The sequence below is a fragment of the Dasypus novemcinctus genome, chromosome X, assembly GCF_030445035.2.
Source record: "Dasypus novemcinctus isolate mDasNov1 chromosome X, mDasNov1.1.hap2, whole genome shotgun sequence".
NCBI lineage: Eukaryota > Metazoa > Chordata > Mammalia > Cingulata > Dasypodidae > Dasypus > Dasypus novemcinctus.
Genome location: NC_080704.1, coordinates 1573892 through 1591352, shown reverse-complemented (window position 1 = coordinate 1591352; position 17461 = coordinate 1573892). Strand labels below are relative to the sequence as shown.

The window sequence follows — 17461 nt, the reverse complement described above, 5'->3', positions numbered from 1 at the left end:
TAGCTGTCTAAATAGAATGTCGTCCCTGCTCAGTGCGTGCAGTGGAGCCAACCCTCTAGCTGTCTAAATAGAATGTCGTCCCTGCTCAGTGCGTGCAGTGGATCCAACCCTCTAGCTGTCTAAATAGAATGTCGTCCCTGCTCAGTGCGTGCAGTGGATCCAACCCTCTAGCTGTCTAAATAGAATGTCGTCCCTGCTCAGTGCGTGCAGTGGATCCAACCCTCTAGCTGTCTAAATAGAATGTCGTCCCTGCTCAGTGCGTGCAGTGGATCCAACCCTCTAGCTGTCTAAATAGAATGTCGTCCCTGCTCAGTGCGTGCAGTGGAGCCAACCCTCTAGCTGTCTAAATAGAATGTCGTCCCTACTCAGTGCGTGCAGTGGATCCAACCCTCTAGCTGTCTAAATAGAATGTCGTCCCTGCTCAGTGCGTGCAGTGGATCCAACCCTCTAGCTGTCTAAATAGAATGTCGTCCCTGCTCAGTGCGTGCAGTGGAGCCAACCCTCTAGCTGTCTAAATAGAATGTCGTCCCTGCTCAGTGCGTGCAGTGGAGCCAACCCTCTAGGTATCTAAATAGAATGTCGTCCCTGCTCAGTGCGTGCAGTGGAGCCAACCCTCTAGCTGTCTAAATAGAATGTCGTCCCTGCTCAGTGCGTGCAGTGGATCCAACCCTCTAGCTGTCTAAATAGAATGTCGTCCCTACTCAGTGCGTGCAGTGGATCCAACCCTCTAGCTGTCTAAATAGAATGTCGTCCCTACTCAGTGCGTGCAGTGGATCCAACCCTCTAGCTGTCTAAATAGAATGTCGTCCCTACTCAGTGCGTGCAGTGGATCCAACCCTCTAGCTGTCTAAATAGAATGTCGTCCCTGCTCAGTGCGTGCAGTGGATCCAACCCTCTAGCTGTCTAAATAGAATGTCGTCCCTGCTCAGTGCGTGCAGTGGATCCAACCCTCTAGCTATCTAAATAGAATGTCGTCCCTGCTCAGTGCGTGCAGTGGATCTAACCCTCTAGCTGTCTAAATAGAATGTCGTCCCTGCTCAGTGCGTGCAGTGGATCCAACCCTCTAGCTGTCTAAATAGAATGTCGTCCCTACTCAGTGCCTGCACTGGATCCAGCCCTCTAGCTGTCTAAATAGAATGTCGTCCCTGCTCAGTGCGTGCAGTGGATCCAGCCCTCTAGCTATCTAAATAGAATGTCGTCCCTACTCAGTGCGTGCAGTGGATCCAACCCTCTAGCTGTCTAAATAGAATGTCGTCCCTGCTCAGTGCGTGCAGTGGAGCCAACCCTCTAGCTGTCTAAATAGAATGTCGTCCCTGCTCAGTGCGTGCAGTGGATCCAACCCTCTAGCTGTCTAAATAGAATGTCGTCCCTGCTCAGTGCGTGCAGTGGATCTAACCCTCTAGCTGTCTAAATAGAATGTCGTCCCTGCTCAGTGCGTGCAGTGGATCCAACCCTCTAGCTGTCTAAATAGAATGTCGTCCCTACTCAGTGCGTGCAGTGGATCCAACCCTCTAGCTGTCTAAATAGAATGTCGTCCCTACTCAGTGCGTGCAGTGGATCCAACCCTCTAGCTGTCTAAATAGAATGTCGTCCCTACTCAGTGCGTGCACTGGATCCAACCCTCTAGCTGTCTAAATAGAATGTCGTCCCTGCTCAGTGCGTGCAGTGGATCCAACCCTCTAGCTGTCTAAATAGAATGTCGTCCCTACTCAGTGCGTGCACTGGATCCAACCCTCTAGCTGTCTAAATAGAATGTCGTCCCTACTCAGTGCGTGCAGTGGAGCCAACCCTCTAGCTGTCTAAATAGAATGTCGTCCCTGCTCAGTGCGTGCAGTGGAGCCAACCCTCTAGCTGTCTAAATAGAATGTCGTCCCTGCTCAGTGCGTGCAGTGGATCCAACCCTCTAGCTGTCTAAATAGAATGTCGTCCCTGCTCAGTGCGTGCAGTGGATCCAACCCTCTAGCTGTCTAAATAGAATGTCGTCCCTGCTCAGTGCGTGCAGTGGATCCAACCCTCTAGCTGTCTAAATAGAATGTCGTCCCTACTCAGTGCGTGCAGTGGAGCCAACCCTCTAGCTGTCTAAATAGAATGTCGTCCCTGCTCAGTGCGTGCAGTGGAGCCAACCCTCTAGCTGTCTAAATAGAATGTCGTCCCTGCTCAGTGCGTGCAGTGGAGCCAACCCTCTAGCTGTCTAAATAGAATGTCGTCCCTACTCAGTGCGTGCAGTGGATCCAACCCTCTAGCTGTCTAAATAGAATGTCGTCCCTACTCAGTGCGTGCAGTGGATCCAACCCTCTAGCTGTCTAAATAGAATGTCGTCCCTGCTCAGTGCGTGCAGTGGAGCCAACCCTCTAGCTGTCTAAATAGAATGTCGTCCCTACTCAGTGCGTGCAGTGGATCCAACCCTCTAGCTGTCTAAATAGAATGTCGTCCCTGCTCAGTGCGTGCAGTGGATCCAACCCTCTAGCTGTCTAAATAGAATGTCGTCCCTACTCAGTGCGTGCAGTGGAGCCAACCCTCTAGCTGTCTAAATAGAATGTCGTCCCTGCTCAGTGCGTGCAGTGGAGCCAACCCTCTAGCTGTCTAAATAGAATGTCGTCCCTGCTCAGTGCGTGCAGTGGAGCCAACCCTCTAGCTGTCTAAATAGAATGTCGTCCCTGCTCAGTGCGTGCAGTGGAGCCAACCCTCTAGCTGTCTAAATAGAATGTCGTCCCTGCTCAGTGCGTGCAGTGGATCCAACCCTCTAGCTGTCTAAATAGAATGTCGTCCCTGCTCAGTGCGTGCAGTGGAGCCAACCCTCTAGCTGTCTAAATAGAATGTCGTCCCTGCTCAGTGCGTGCAGTGGATCCAACCCTCTAGCTGTCTAAATAGAATGTCGTCCCTGCTCAGTGCGTGCAGTGGAGCCAACCCTCTAGCTGTCTAAATAGAATGTCGTCCCTGCTCAGTGCGTGCAGTGGAGCCAACCCTCTAGCTGTCTAAATAGAATGTCGTCCCTGCTCAGTGCGTGCAGTGGAGCCAACCCTCTAGCTGTCTAAATAGAATGTCGTCCCTGCTCAGTGCGTGCAGTGGAGCCAACCCTCTAGCTGTCTAAATAGAATGTCGTCCCTACTCAGTGCGTGCAGTGGATCCAACCCTCTAGCTGTCTAAATAGAATGTCGTCCCTGCTCAGTGCGTGCAGTGGAGCCAACCCTCTAGCTGTCTAAATAGAATGTCGTCCCTGCTCAGTGCGTGCAGTGGAGCCAACCCTCTAGCTGTCTAAATAGAATGTCGTCCCTGCTCAGTGCGTGCAGTGGAGCCAACCCTCTAGCTGTCTAAATAGAATGTCGTCCCTGCTCAGTGCGTGCAGTGGAGCCAACCCTCTAGCTGTCTAAATAGAATGTCGTCCCTACTCAGTGCGTGCAGTGGATCCAACCCTCTAGCTGTCTAAATAGAATGTCGTCCCTACTCAGTGCGTGCAGTGGATCCAACCCTCTAGGTATCTAAATAGAATGTCGTCCCTACTCAGTGCGTGCAGTGGATCCAACCCTCTAGCTGTCTAAATAGAATGTCGTCCTTACTCAGTGCGTGCAGTGGAGCCAACCCTCTAGCTGTCTAAATAGAATGTCGTCCCTGCTCAGTGCGTGCAGTGGATCCAACCCTCTAGCTGTCTAAATAGAATGTCGTCCTTACTCAGTGCGTGCAGTGGAGCCAACCCTCTAGCTGTCTAAATAGAATGTCGTCCCTGCTCAGTGCGTGCAGTGGAGCCAACCCTCTAGCTGTCTAAATAGAATGTCGTCCCTGCTCAGTGCGTGCAGTGGATCCAACCCTCTAGCTGTCTAAATAGAATGTCGTCCTTACTCAGTGCGTGCAGTGGAGCCAACCCTCTAGCTGTCTAAATAGAATGTCGTCCCTGCTCAGTGCGTGCAGTGGAGCCAACCCTCTAGCTGTCTAAATAGAATGTCGTCCCTACTCAGTGCGTGCAGTGGATCCAACCCTCTAGCTGTCTAAATAGAATGTCGTCCCTACTCAGTGCGTGCAGTGGATCCAACCCTCTAGGTATCTAAATAGAATGTCGTCCCTACTCAGTGCGTGCAGTGGATCCAACCCTCTAGCTGTCTAAATAGAATGTCGTCCTTACTCAGTGCGTGCAGTGGAGCCAACCCTCTAGCTGTCTAAATAGAATGTCGTCCCTGCTCAGTGCGTGCAGTGGATCCAACCCTCTAGCTGTCTAAATAGAATGTCGTCCCTACTCAGTGCGTGCAGTGGATCCAACCCTCTAGCTGTCTAAATAGAATGTCGTCCCTGCTCAGTGCGTGCAGTGGAGCCAACCCTCTAGCTGTCTAAATAGAATGTCGTCCCTACTCAGTGCGTGCAGTGGATCCAACCCTCTAGCTGTCTAAATAGAATGTCATCCCTACTCAGTGCGTGCAGTGGATCCAACTCTGTAACTATCTAAAGAGAATGTCGTCCTTCCATAGTGCGTGCAGTGGATCCAACCCTCTAGCTGTCTAAATAGAATGTCATCCCTACTCAGTGCGTGCAGTGGATCCAACCCTCTAGCTGTCTAAATAGAATGTCGTCCCTACTCAGTGCGTGCAGTGGATCCAGCCCTCTAGCTGTCTAAATAGAATGTCGTCCCTGCTCAGTGCGTGCAGTGGATCCAGCCCTCTAGCTATCTAAATAGAATGTCGTCCCTACTCAGTGCGTGCAGTGGATCCAACCCTCTAGCTGTCTAAATAGAATGTCGTCCCTACTCAGTGCGTGCAGTGGATCCAACCCTCTAGGTATCTAAATAGAATGTCGTCCCTACTCAGTGCGTGCAGTGGATCCAACCCTCTAGCTGTCTAAATAGAATGTCGTCCCTACTCAGTGCGTGCAGTGGAGCCAACCCTCTAGCTGTCTAAATAGAATGTCGTCCCTGCTCAGTGCGTGCAGTGGAGCCAACCCTCTAGCTGTCTAAATAGAATGTCATCCCTACTCAGTGCGTGCAGTGGATCCAACCCTCTAGCTGTCTAAATAGAATGTCGTCCCTGCTCAGTGCGTGCAGTGGAGCCAACCCTCTAGCTGTCTAAATAGAATGTCGTCCCTGCTCAGTGCGTGCAGTGGATCCAACCCTCTAGCTGTCTAAATAGAATGTCGTCCCTACTCAGTGCGTGCAGTGGATCCAACCCTCTAGCTGTCTAAATAGAATGTCGTCCCTGCTCAGTGCGTGCAGTGGAGCCAACCCTCTAGCTGTCTAAATAGAATGTCGTCCCTACTCAGTGCGTGCAGTGGATCCAACCCTCTAGCTGTCTAAATAGAATGTCATCCCTACTCAGTGCGTGCAGTGGATCCAACTCTGTAACTATCTAAAGAGAATGTCGTCCTTCCATAGTGCGTGCAGTGGATCCAACCCTCTAGCTGTCTAAATAGAATGTCATCCCTACTCAGTGCGTGCAGTGGATCCAACCCTCTAGCTGTCTAAATAGAATGTCGTCCCTACTCAGTGCGTGCAGTGGATCCAGCCCTCTAGCTGTCTAAATAGAATGTCGTCCCTGCTCAGTGCGTGCAGTGGATCCAGCCCTCTAGCTATCTAAATAGAATGTCGTCCCTACTCAGTGCGTGCAGTGGATCCAACCCTCTAGCTGTCTAAATAGAATGTCGTCCCTACTCAGTGTGTGCAGTGGATCCAACTCCGTAATATCTAAGAGAATGTCATCCTTCCATAGTGCGTGCAGTGGATCCAGCCCTCTATCTAAATAGAATGTCATCCCTACTCAGTGCGTGCAGTGGATCCAACTCCGTAACTATCTAAATAGAATGTCGTTCTTCCGCGGTGCGTGCCCTGGATCCAACCCTCTAGCTGTCTAAATAGAATGTCGTCCCTGCTCAGTGCGTGCAGTGGAGCCAACCCTCTAGCTGTCTAAATAGAATGTCGTCCCTGCTCAGCGCGTGCAGTGGAGCCAACTCCGTAGGTATCTAAAGAGAATACCATTCCTGCTCAGCGTCTGCAGTGGATCAAAGGCGCGAGCTGTGTAGACGTGACATCTCTGCGGTCTGTGTCTAGAGTGACCCAGCGCTTTCACTGCATACATACAATAGCATTCCTGGCTTGTGCCTGCAGTTGACCCAACACTAACTGTGTAAATAGAATATCCTCCCTGGCCTGTGTCTGCAGTGGTTTAGCTCTCTAACTATGTGAAGAGAACATCCTCCCTGCTCGGTGCCGGCAGTGGATTAACTCTCTAAATCTCAATAGAAGATCCTCCCTGGCCTGTGTCTGCAGTGGCTCAAACGCTCTAGCTGTATAAATGAATATCCTCCCTGGCCTGTGTCTGCAGTGGTTTAACTCTCTAACTGTGTAAACAGGACATCCTCCCTGATCGGTGCCTGCAGAGGCTCCAGCGCTGCAGCTGTGCAGAGTACCTGCCTGGTCTGCGTCTGCAGGAGGTGAAATACAGTAAGCGTGTAAGTGGAGTGTCGTCCCTGCTCTGTGCCTGCAGTGGGTCAAACCCAGAACTAGGAACACAGAACAGCATTCCTGGTCTGTGTCTGAATTGGAGCAACTCTCTGAAAATGGAATAGTATCCCCCGTTTCTGTCTGCAGTGGATCAAACGCTGTGACGATCCTAACAGATCATCGCCCCCGTTCTGGGCCTGCAGTGGGTCAAACCCTCTCCCTGAGGAAATCGATGCCCATCCCTCCTCTGCCTGCAGTTGATTAAACGCTCTATGTAAATACAATATCCTCCCTGCTCGGAGTCTGCAGTGAAGCAAAAGCTGTAGCCAAGTAAAGAGAATATCCTCTCTGCTCTGTGCCTGCCGTGGATCAAACCCTCTGGCTGTGTAAAGAGTATCCTCCCAGGTCTGTGTCTGCAGTGGATCAAGCGCTCTAGCTATCTAAATAGATTGCCATCCCTGCTCTGTGCCTGCAGTTGCCCCAACGCTCTAACTGTCTAAATAGAAGATCCTCCCTGCTCTGTGCCTGCCGTGGATCCAACCCTCTGGCTGTGTAAATAGAGCATCCTCCCAGGTCTGTGTCTGCAGTGGATTAAGCACCTTAACTCTGTCCATAGAATATAGTCCCTGCCTTGGATCAACTTTCTAGCTATGGAAACGGAATCATATCCCTGCTGTGTGCCTGCAGTGGAGCAAACACTCTAGCTGTGTAAATAGAATATCAGCCCTGCTCTGTGCCTGCAGTGATCAAGTGCACTAATTCTGAGGACAGAAAACAGAAGATCCTCCCTGCCCTGAGCCTGCAGTGGATGAAACGCTCTACGTATGCAAATCGTGTATCTTCCCTCATGCGTGCCTTAAGCGGGTCTAACCCTCTCTCTAACTGAGTAAAGAGATCGTCATCCCTGCTCTGTGCCTGCAGTGGATCAAGCACACTAACTGTGAAAATACAATATCCTCCCTGCTCTGTGTCTGTGGTGGATCCAACGCTCTAGCTGTGTGAATAGAATAGAACCCCTGCTCTTTGTCTGCACTGGATCAAACGCACTAATTATGAAAATAGAAGATCCTCCCTGCCATTGAGCCTGCAGTGGCTCAAGCGCTCCAAGTATGTAAATAGCACATCACCCCTCATGTGTGCCTTAAGTGGGTCAAACCCTCTAACTGAGTAAGTAGATTGCCATCCCTGCTGTGTGCCTACAGTAGCCCAGACACCCTAACTACGTAAATAGAATATCCTCCCTGCTGTGCCTGCAGTGGATCCAATGCTCTAGCTGTGTAAATAGAATATATGCCTGGTCTGTGTCTGCATTGGATCAAACGCTCTAACTGTGAAAACAGAATATCCTCCTTGGTTTCTGTCTGCAGTGGATTAAACGCTTTAACTACCTAAATAGAATATCGTCCCTGCTCTGTGCCTCTAGCTATGTAAATAGAATATCGTCCCTGGTTTGTGTCTGCAGTGGATTAAACGCTCTAGCTCTGTAAACAGCATATCCTCCCTGCTCTGTGCCCGCCGCGGATCAAACGCTCTAGCTCTGTAAATAGAATATGGCCCTGAGTCTGCGTCTGCAGTGGATCCAACGCTCTACGTACTTCAGCAGGATTTCACCCCCGGCCCTTGCTCTCACGGCTCCTCCTCTTCCTTCCTCTAATCCCTCTGCTCTGAGTGGATTTGCACCCTGGCAGACATCCTGGTTGAGGGTGTTGCGTGCACACACGGCCCCTTCCTCTTAGGCTGCACTGAAGCAAGGGAAGGGATGCAATGAGGGCCCCACGGGGAGCAAGACGGGGCCCTCGGGGCGCACGACCGCCCTTCCCGGGAGGAGGTGTGCGCCCCTCGCCCCGATGGCCATCTGGACACTTTGTCACACAGCTTCTTACAGGTGAGTGGCCGTCCAAGTATGCCAAGGACCTGGAGCATCTCCAAGGAGAAGACGGAGGCCAAAGTTTCCCAGAGGAGAAGAACCTCACAGCACAGTAACCGAATCTGCATTTAACACATTCAGAGAAGGAAAGCGGACGTGGCTCAACAGATAGGGCGGCCACCTACCACATGGGAGGGCCGCGGTTCAACCCCAGGGCCTCCTCACCCACGTGATGAGCTGGCCCATGATCAGTGCTGATGTGCGCAAGGAGTGCCGTGCCACGCAGGGGTGTCCCCGCGTAGGGGAGCCCCAGGCGCAAGGAGTGCGCCCCGTAAGGAGAGCCGCCCAGCGCGAAAGAAAGTGCAGCCTGCCCAGGAATGGGGCCACCCACATGGAGAGCTGACACAACAAGATGATGCAGCAAAAAGAAACACAGATTCCCATGCCGCTGACAACAACAGAAGCTGACAAAAAAGAACACGCAGCAAATAGACACACAGAGCAGACAACAGGTGGGAAGGGGAGAGAAGTTTAAAAAAAATAAATAAAAACTTAAAAAAAAACACATGCAGAGAAAACAGAAGAGAGCCCATCTGTCAGGAACGGAAGTCCACGGAAGAGGAACACAAATGAGAAAACCCTGGGACGTAAAGGAAAACGTCGCCCAAGGAGGAACCCAACAAAAAGCGATGAGAAAACCTGGACATCCATCCCTGAATTCCAAAATCGGGGCCCCAGGAGCGCCAGACTCTGCAGCTGGGAACCATGCACCGTCCAGTGCCAAACGTTCAGAACGCCGCAGGGCCGGGAGGGGCGGAACTCCAGGAGAGAAAGAGGCCGACCCGCAGCAGGGGTGGCACGGCAAACACCAGGCGGCTGAGTGCAGAGCGTGCCCCTGAAATAGCTCCCTGAGGCCTAAGTCCCCTTGATGGCAGTAAGCCTTAAAGGAAAAAAAGGTTTTTGAAAATCCATGTATCTGGGAAGCAGATGTGGCTCAGGTGAGTGGGCTCCCACCTACCACACAGGAGGTCGCTGGTTCAGATCCTGGTGCCTCCTAAAGAAGACAGCAGGCTGGCGCAACGAGCAGACACAGCAAGCTGACGCAAGAGACACAAGAAGAAGAAACATCATGAGAGAACAGCAAAACGGAGTAGACGTTCCTGGTGCCTCCTAAAGAAGACAGCAAGCTGGCACAACAGGCAAATGTGGCAAGCTGACACAAGACACAAGAAGAGAAATCTGAATGAGAGACACAACAAAGCAGGGAGCAGATGTGCCCAGTGCCTCCAAAAGAAGACAGCGAGCTGGCACAACAGGCAGATGCTGCAAGGTGACACAACAAGAGCCTCAAGAAGAAAAATCTCCATGAGAGACACAGCAAATGAGGGAGCAAATGTTTCTGGTGCCTCCTAAAGAAGACAGTGAGCTGGCACAGTGGGCAGGTATAACAAGCTGATGTAACGAGCTGATGCAACAAGAGACATGGGGAGGAAAAACATAATGAGTGACACAGCAAAGCAGGGAGCAACGGTGGCCTGAGCAGTTAGGCACCTGCCTCCCATAACTGGCAGTCCTGAGTTTGATTCCTGATGCCTCTTAAAGAAACAAGGAAGACAGACACAGCAGGTACAAACCATGAGGGGGTGAGGAGAAATTTTTAAAAATCCGAATATCCAAAGATCTAGCTCACTTTCTACTCTTCAAAGCCTGTTCAGGTCAACGTTCGCAAGTGAAAATGCCAACCGCCTTCAAGGTGCTTCTGGGGTCCGGTTCGCCTTTCGGATTTCCATCTTGATCGGGGGCCCCTGGGCTCCGGCACGGCTGCCCCAGCGGTCCCTCGGTCCCTTCCGTATCTCGTAACCAAACGGAGGGACCGGCCCCCGCGGCTGCCCACGGGCACGGTCTCAAGACCTGCCCCTTGACGCCCGCCCCCCTCCCTTCCAGGCGGGCACGTCCTGAGCCGCCCAGAGGCCCCGCGCGCCGCCCCTCGCCCCACGCGCGCGGCTCCTGCGCTCCGGGCACCTCCGCAGCTAGCTCTGCTCTCCTCCCCAGGCGGAGACCTCCTGCTGCTCGAGGGCACGTCCTGAGCCGCCCAGAGGCCCCGCCCGCCGCCCCTCGCCCCACGCGCGCCACTCCTGTGCTCCGGGCACCTCCGCAGCTAGCTCTGCTCTCCTCCCCAGGCGGAGACCTCCTGCTGCTCGAGGGCACGTCCTGAGCCGCCCAGAGGCCCCGCGCGCCGCCCCTCGCCCCACGCGCGCCACTCCTGTGCTCCGGGCACCTCCGCAGCTAGCTCTGCTCTCCACCCCAGGCGGAGACCTCCTGCTGGTTTAGGGCACGTCCTGAGCCGCCCAGTGGCCCCCGCGCGCCGCCCCTCGCCCCTCGCCCCATGCGGGCGCGCTCCTGCGCCCCGGGCACCTCCCCAGCTCGCTCTGCTCTCCACCCCAGGCGGAGCCCTCCTGCTGGTCGAGGCGGTGCTGGACGACGCCAAGAGGTCGGCCAAGACCGCGTTGCTGCAGTCGCTGAACATGCTGGCGCAGGCGGAGGGCCGCGAGAGGAGCGGCGCCGAGTACGCACGCCTGCTGCAGCGGCACGGCTTCCGGGACGTCCGCGTCACGCTCACCGGGAGCCTGCTGGACGCCGTCCTGGGCACGCGGGGCCCGAGTCCCCCGTGAGCCCCCCGCGCTGCTCCTCCTCGCAGAAGGTACCTGGTTCTCAGACACAGCGTGGGCGGGCGAGCGAGTCCCGTGCGCCACTCGGAACCGAGTGGATTAAAGACCCGGAAGCGCTCCTCGTGTGTGCGTTGTGCTGGCCACCGCAGGTGGGCGACCCCGGGGCGGTGGGGGCGCAGCGCGTGCCCAAAAGGCACTGCCGGCGCCCTGCCGAGGGGGTGGGCGCGTTGGCACGGCAGCAGCCACCTGCCCGCTGCGCCCCTGGCGCAGTGCAGCACCGCCTGCCTCTCTCTCTGCAACACGGTTTGACTCGCTTCGTGCTGACTTCCCTCTTTCCAAACCGCAGGTTTTAAGCACAGCCAGTGCTCGTTACTCACGGAAATTACGGTCTATAAAACCTCTGCAAACACCGAATTTGGCAGAACTAAGCCGTCGCTCCCAGGGAGAAACCCAGGGTGAGGCTTGCGTTCACCAGCCGGTCCACGCAGGGCCTTGTTTTATTGCGTTTCCGCCTGAAGACGCCTTATGTAACGTGTATTGTTGATTCGTTAACGTGGCACCCCAGGCCAGCAGCCCTACGACTTGTTCCCGTCCAAAAGAAGATGATCTCACCGCGTATTTTCTCCTTGAGGCATATCGCGGCGTTCTTGCGTGTAGGAACCCTGACTTGGACATTTTAAACACAGAAATCACCCACAAAACACGCAAAAATGTGGGAAGCGGGGCACCCGGCAGGCCACTCGTTGACAGCACGAGAGCTGAAACGAGACGGCGGCGCGTCGCCTCCTTCCACGGCAGCTGGGAACGGGGGGCCACACGAACGTATCCACGCTCTGCACGTGTGCGCGAATGAACGCCAGACACCGCGAGAATAGATGAGGGGGTTATACACACATTTTACTGAGCAGGCAAATTTGCCACGACATAACCTGTGAGTAACGAGGATGCTTCCCTCTTTTCTAACCCCACACGCCTATTTAAAACGCTCCCGTGCACGGGGCATCAGGACACCTGCAGGCCAGATCCTCGAGGGAATTTTGTCCACCGTGCCTTAGCGTAAAACCCAGAGCACCTGGCTCGCAGGGCCTCCCTCCCCCAAGGCGATGGCTCAGCCGCCTTTCACGTTAAAGCCTTGCTCAATACCGTGTCTTCAGGCAGAAACGCAATAAAACAAGGTCCCGTGTCCACGGGAGCAGTCGAGCGCCTGCTTCCCACACGGGAGGTCCCAGCTTCGGTCGCCAGTGAATCCTGAAAACAAACCCAACAGCAAGCAAAACGAACGCGTAAACCAAACTCAGGCCAGCTGACGTGGCTCCCCGGTTGAGCACCAGCTTCTGACATATAAGGTCCCGGGTTCAATCCCCGGCTCTGGTACCTCAAGATATTAAAATGTAAAGCCGGAGGCTCACCCGGGACAGCCAGCGGCCGAGGGGGAAATCCACAGCCACCCCGCCCCGTGCCACACTGCTGCAGGCGGGAGTCTCCCCTCTGCTCCTCCCTTAGCCCCCGGTTTCCCCCTAGCCCTCCCGCTTGCCTCTCTCCTATCCTGTTTGCTACCACGGGCTGCCTTTGGGGTCCGAGTAGCCTCAGGCACTAGCGCCCACTTAGCTCCTCGGCTCCCCTGACGGGGCGCAGGCTGGGCTGGGGAGACCAGTGGACTTCCTCCCCCAGGTGTCCTGGGCACACGTCCAGCCGTCCCTTCCCCGACCTGGCCAGGCGGCTGTGACCCGCCAGGAGGGCGCCGGCCACGGGGGCAGATAAGACACGACTCTGCGGAGAGGACAGCATCTTAACAAACCTCTCGTTTTCTCCACGGACACGCCGGGTCCTCAGACACGACCCCCTTTCCTTGTAGACCTCCTGCCAGCAGTGTTGAATGTTACAAAGGAATGATTTCTTCATGCACACCCAGAAACTCACTTTTTTTTTCTAGCTAATTTTCCCCCGTCTTTCTTTTTTTTTAATGTTACATTTAAAAAATATGAGGTCCCCACATACCCCCCACCCCCCTCACCCCACTCCTCCCACATCAACAACCTCTTTCATCGTTGTGGCACATTCATTGCATTTGGTGAATACATTTTGGAGCACTGCTGCACCTCATGGATAATGGTTTACATTGTAGTCTACACTCTCCCCCAGTCCACCCAGTGGGCCATGGCAGGACATACAATGTCCAGCATCTGTCCCTGCAGCACCACCCAGGACAACTCCAAGTCCTGAAAATGCCCCCACATCACACCTCTTCTTCCCTCTCCCTGCCCTCAGCAGCCACCATAGCCACTTTCTCCACATCAGTGCTACAGTGTCTTCCATTACTAGTCACAATAGTTTCATAGTAGAAAATCAGTAAGTCCACTCTAGTCCATACGCTATTCCTCTATCCTGTGGACCCTGGGATGGTGATGTCCACTCCACCTCTATATCGAGAGGGGGCTTAGATCCCACATGGATGCTGGATGCAATTCTCCTGCTTGCAGTTGTAGTCATTCTTGGCTCTCTGGTGTGGTGGTTGACCTTTTTCACCTCCTTGTCAGTTGATCTGGGTAAGTCCAGAGAGTAGGAGTTGCAACTCTGCTGAGGCTCAGAGTCCAGCTGGCACATGGACAGTCCAGAGATTCAGGTCTCCTGAGCAGCCACCAACCCCAGTGCCAATCACAGGTCCAGTAAAAGAGACAGAAGAGGCTCTACTGTATATTTAATAAATATTTCGCACCTGCACTAACACATCCCCACAAAAATAATGTTGGCTTTTTTTTTTTTTTTTAGTTTTCAGTTTAAGCTCACGGACCCCCTGGAATCTTTTCACAGACCCCAGTGGACCCCTGGCTAAGAACCCCTGTTCTGAAGGAATCCCAGGGCAGCAGTTTATCCCGAGAGACTATTTCAGGTGCAAATGACCTTAATTTGTACCTTTGAGGCTAGGAGGAAGCCTGTGTAATGTTTCAACCGTCTCTCTGTTTCCTTCAAGGAGCCACTGTGTAGAAATTCCTTTGTCCATTACTCAGTCATAACTATGTAGCAGCCTATAGGCTGTTTGTCATTGAGATGGATACTTTGTAACCTGGGGCAATGCCCTGGCAGTGAAACACTCTTTCAGCTGTTATAAGGTGGGGTATGACTATTTCAGCTATGCTTTCCTGCTAAAAGCAACCATGGCACATAGTTTATAAAAATATATGTCCCTATATGAGCGAATATTCTATTAATATTTTATGTATCTATGAACATGTAAATTACGTATATTTTATGTCTGTAATTTGGGGGGGAATCGAATGAAAGACAAATTGTAACTGTGTCTTCCTGGGAGGCCTGGATGGAGAAGGAAATCAAGTCGAGGGGGTGGGGCGTACAGAGTCAGGGTGGCGTTTACTCTCTCAGGAACAAGGAAGAGACTCCCAATCCTCTCTTCCACCTCTCGTCGGCTCTGGCGGAGGGGGTGGGCCCGGCCGGGGGTCAGGGGGAAGCGGTCAGCCGATTGGGGGCGGGGGCGTTGTCCAGCGGCGGGGCGGGGTGGTTGAAACTGGCAGGTGCCCCCCCCTCCACCCTGGCCGGCTGGGGACCTCCTCCTAGCCCCACCGGGCCCGCCCGAGGTCACCTTTTCTTCTCGCCCTATCGGGGATGTCCCCAGCCGCAGCGCCCGCCCCACTCCCGCCCTGGCCCCCCGCCTCCCGCGCCTGTGCCCTGCCCCGGAGAGCCCTCGGCTCATGCCGCGTGGACTCCACCCCCCGGGGCGCCCGTGGGAAGCCCCCCGACCGCGGATCCCAGAAGACTTCCTGGAGGAAGCGCCGCCTCTGCTGAGCGGAGCAGGCTGGCCTGGGGGCTGGTGGCAGTGAGGACAACCCCCACGCCGTTCGTCCTGCCCGGATTTGAGGGTGGGGTCCATGGCTGCTGCACTCGGAGCCCGACGCAGGGACCCCAGGAGTGGCCCAAATACCCACCCCCGGGATTGTGCCCTCCAATACAGGAAGCCTTCCCTCCCCCCACACCCGTGGGCGACCCCCATGTTGGAAGAGAAAACGGCATTTTGGGAGGCTGGATAAAAGTACTTTTGGGGGAGGTGGTCATTATGCCGTGGGCGCTCCCGCTTGAAACTTCTTAATGGTGAAAACGGAAAAAGCCGAGAAGAGGAAATATGACATACACAATTGTTACCAGATTTTATTTGGGTTCTTGACTTACACTGCAGAAATGAATTTCAAGAGCACGCCGGGTGAGTTAGACCGGTGTAGGGAGGGAAGAGAAATGGGAGAAAATAACCGAGCGGGGGTCCCAGGTAGAGAGGCAGGGGCTGAAAGGGGATAAAGGGGGCTGGTTTACAGACTACAATTCCCCATTATAGGTTACAAATGCCCGGGTCTTACTTGTGTGGCCACAGGGCAGAGGAAAAATGGTAAGAGTGGTGCATAGAGGGCAGGGACAGCTCCAGAGACAACAGAGCATAACAGCGAGAGCACTTAGGCTCTGCCTGCCTTTTGAAACGTAATTCTCCCACCCCTTTGCTAATGGCAGGGGAGGGGTTCCAGCTGTTTGCTGTTCTGATTGGTTTCCCCACCCGTCAGTCCCCCATGAGGGCCCAATGAGAAAGTCCTCGGGGAACCTCGGGGCTTCTCCTGGCTTCCAGAAGCAGTCTTTGTTCTGGATGGCAGGATCGTGGGGGTAGGGTCTTCCAGCAGCCGTCTTGGGGTTCCCGATGTCCACGTGGGCTCTCTGCCAGGTTCCAGATCCTTCTATTGATTCCCTATCTCTCTAGCCCACTTCACTCCCCCCTCAGTGAGTTTACACCCTTCGTCTTAAAGGGGTGCTGAAGGGAGATGATGGTTTTTCTGCAGCCCCTGGTTAGGGGCAGTCGGCCCCACTTGGCAAGGTGAAGAAATCTCTTGCTCTTCTATCTCGATGGGAGAAAGATGGATCTGGCATCCTGGGTGAACTTGGACAAAGTCCACATGTGGCTAGCAGGGTGTTGATTCTGGAAGAAATAGACTTGATTAGAATTTGGAGAATACATAGTCGCACTAAGAGGACACTGGGCCACACAAGTAGAAAAGGCCAGCTGCCTGCAAAGGCGGCGTTTTCCCGAAGTTGGTGGGAAACAGTGTTCTTCCTTCGGTGGAATGGCAAGAAGCATTGCCCTTTTTAGTTAAGTCAAAGGAGGTGAAAACAGACAAGGTTTCTTTAAGAGATGTTTAGTTTGCCCTTTCCTTAGCAATAGGCATTTGGGCTAGAGTTAGAGGGAACGGTTGACTTTGACATAGAAACTACTTCGCTTTTTCTTTTGAAGAGAGATTTCAGGCCATCCAGTGACTGGCATTTGTACATCCCGTCAGGTGCTTCTGGTGAGCTGGCACTTTCTTGGGCAGCTGGTTTCACTCAGGATTAATACACCAAGCTGGACCTTCCTTTCACTTTACTAAGGGCTAGGAGGGAGGCCTGGGCTAAGCACATGCACTAACTACGTAGAAAACGAAGTTTACCAGGACTTTCAACATGTTTAGAAAAGATATCACCATAATCATTAGGCATATATCTAGAATAGGATAGAGGAACAGTATACTAATTAATACTAATTGATGTACTTCCCAATGCATACATTTCTCTTTGAGCTGTAATTAATAGATTTAAGTCCCAGGTTTGCAATACCATACATGTTCTCTCTCCATGGGAGCCGGCCATAATGCCAATTGTGTTTCAGTTCTACTCACAGTACTCTGGTGAGCTTTGCGCCACTTGGTATGTCCTTCTCAGAAGCTGCAGCACCACTGACCCTAGAGAGAGGCTAGGAAAGTAGCTTCCAGTATTCCACCGGCCTGGTGCATAGTGCTCTCTGGCGCTATGAAACAGCGCCAGTCTGGAGGCGATATCCATTGTACATTTGGCCCTATCGAGTCATCATTGGCTGCTGCAGGAGTTTGAAACTGTAACATAGTTTCCATTGACTTTAGGAGCACAACCAGAGATGTAGAAGATACCTTTATTGTTGGTCGGTGACCAACAACTCACATGGACAGGCAACCTGCAATGTATTCAAGGCCTGGTGTGACTGCACAAGAGAGTCTGACAGTGCCGAAGTCTATTTCTTGAACAACTTTGTGAAATTTCTCCACTCTTCTAGCAGTTAAGTAAATTCCACTTGTGATTGATACATTATATCCACTCACAAGACAGTATTGACATTTAAAGACTCATGTTCAGGTTACCTTTCACTGTTATCTAATTTGTAACAAATCTGATTTCCTAGGCACAAGCAAACTGACAAAGTTGAACACAGATTTCAAAGTGGAACACAAAGTTAAAACAGAAAAGAGAATTTTATACTTTTAGCATGTTTAGGAATTCTTTGTTCTAAATTGATGGCACATGAGGTTTCGTTATTTTGATCATTATTTACACCTTTTATAGGCACAATGGAGTTAAACAGAAGTTTGAGGTTATTTCTTTAAGGTGACACAACATGAGGTTTCTGGGACTCAGATTGATCTCTTTTCCTTTCTTACATGGTTTAAGTGG

The 17461-nt window shown here is 52.9% G+C and overlaps 2 protein-coding genes across 2 annotated transcripts in view; one reads left to right on the top strand and one right to left on the bottom strand.

Moving 5' to 3' along the window:
• LOC101437075 (probable bifunctional dTTP/UTP pyrophosphatase/methyltransferase protein) overlaps nucleotides 1–14199 on the top strand; it is a 54730-nt gene extending 40531 nt beyond the window's left edge. The window contains 1 exon segment of the mRNA XM_058291033.2: nucleotides 10731–14199. Within this exon segment, the coding sequence (XP_058147016.1) occupies nucleotides 10731–10957 (227 nt within the window). The 3' untranslated portion in view covers nucleotides 10958–14199.
• Nucleotides 14200–15094: 895 nt separating this feature from the next.
• Nucleotides 15095–17461, bottom strand: part of IL3RA (interleukin 3 receptor subunit alpha) — a 53164-nt gene continuing 50797 nt past the window's right edge. Inside the window, exon 11 of the mRNA XM_058291030.2 lies at nucleotides 15095–15923. Coding sequence (XP_058147013.1) covers nucleotides 15794–15923 — 130 coding nt within the window. The 3' untranslated portion in view covers nucleotides 15095–15793. The remainder of the gene's footprint in view (nucleotides 15924–17461) is intronic.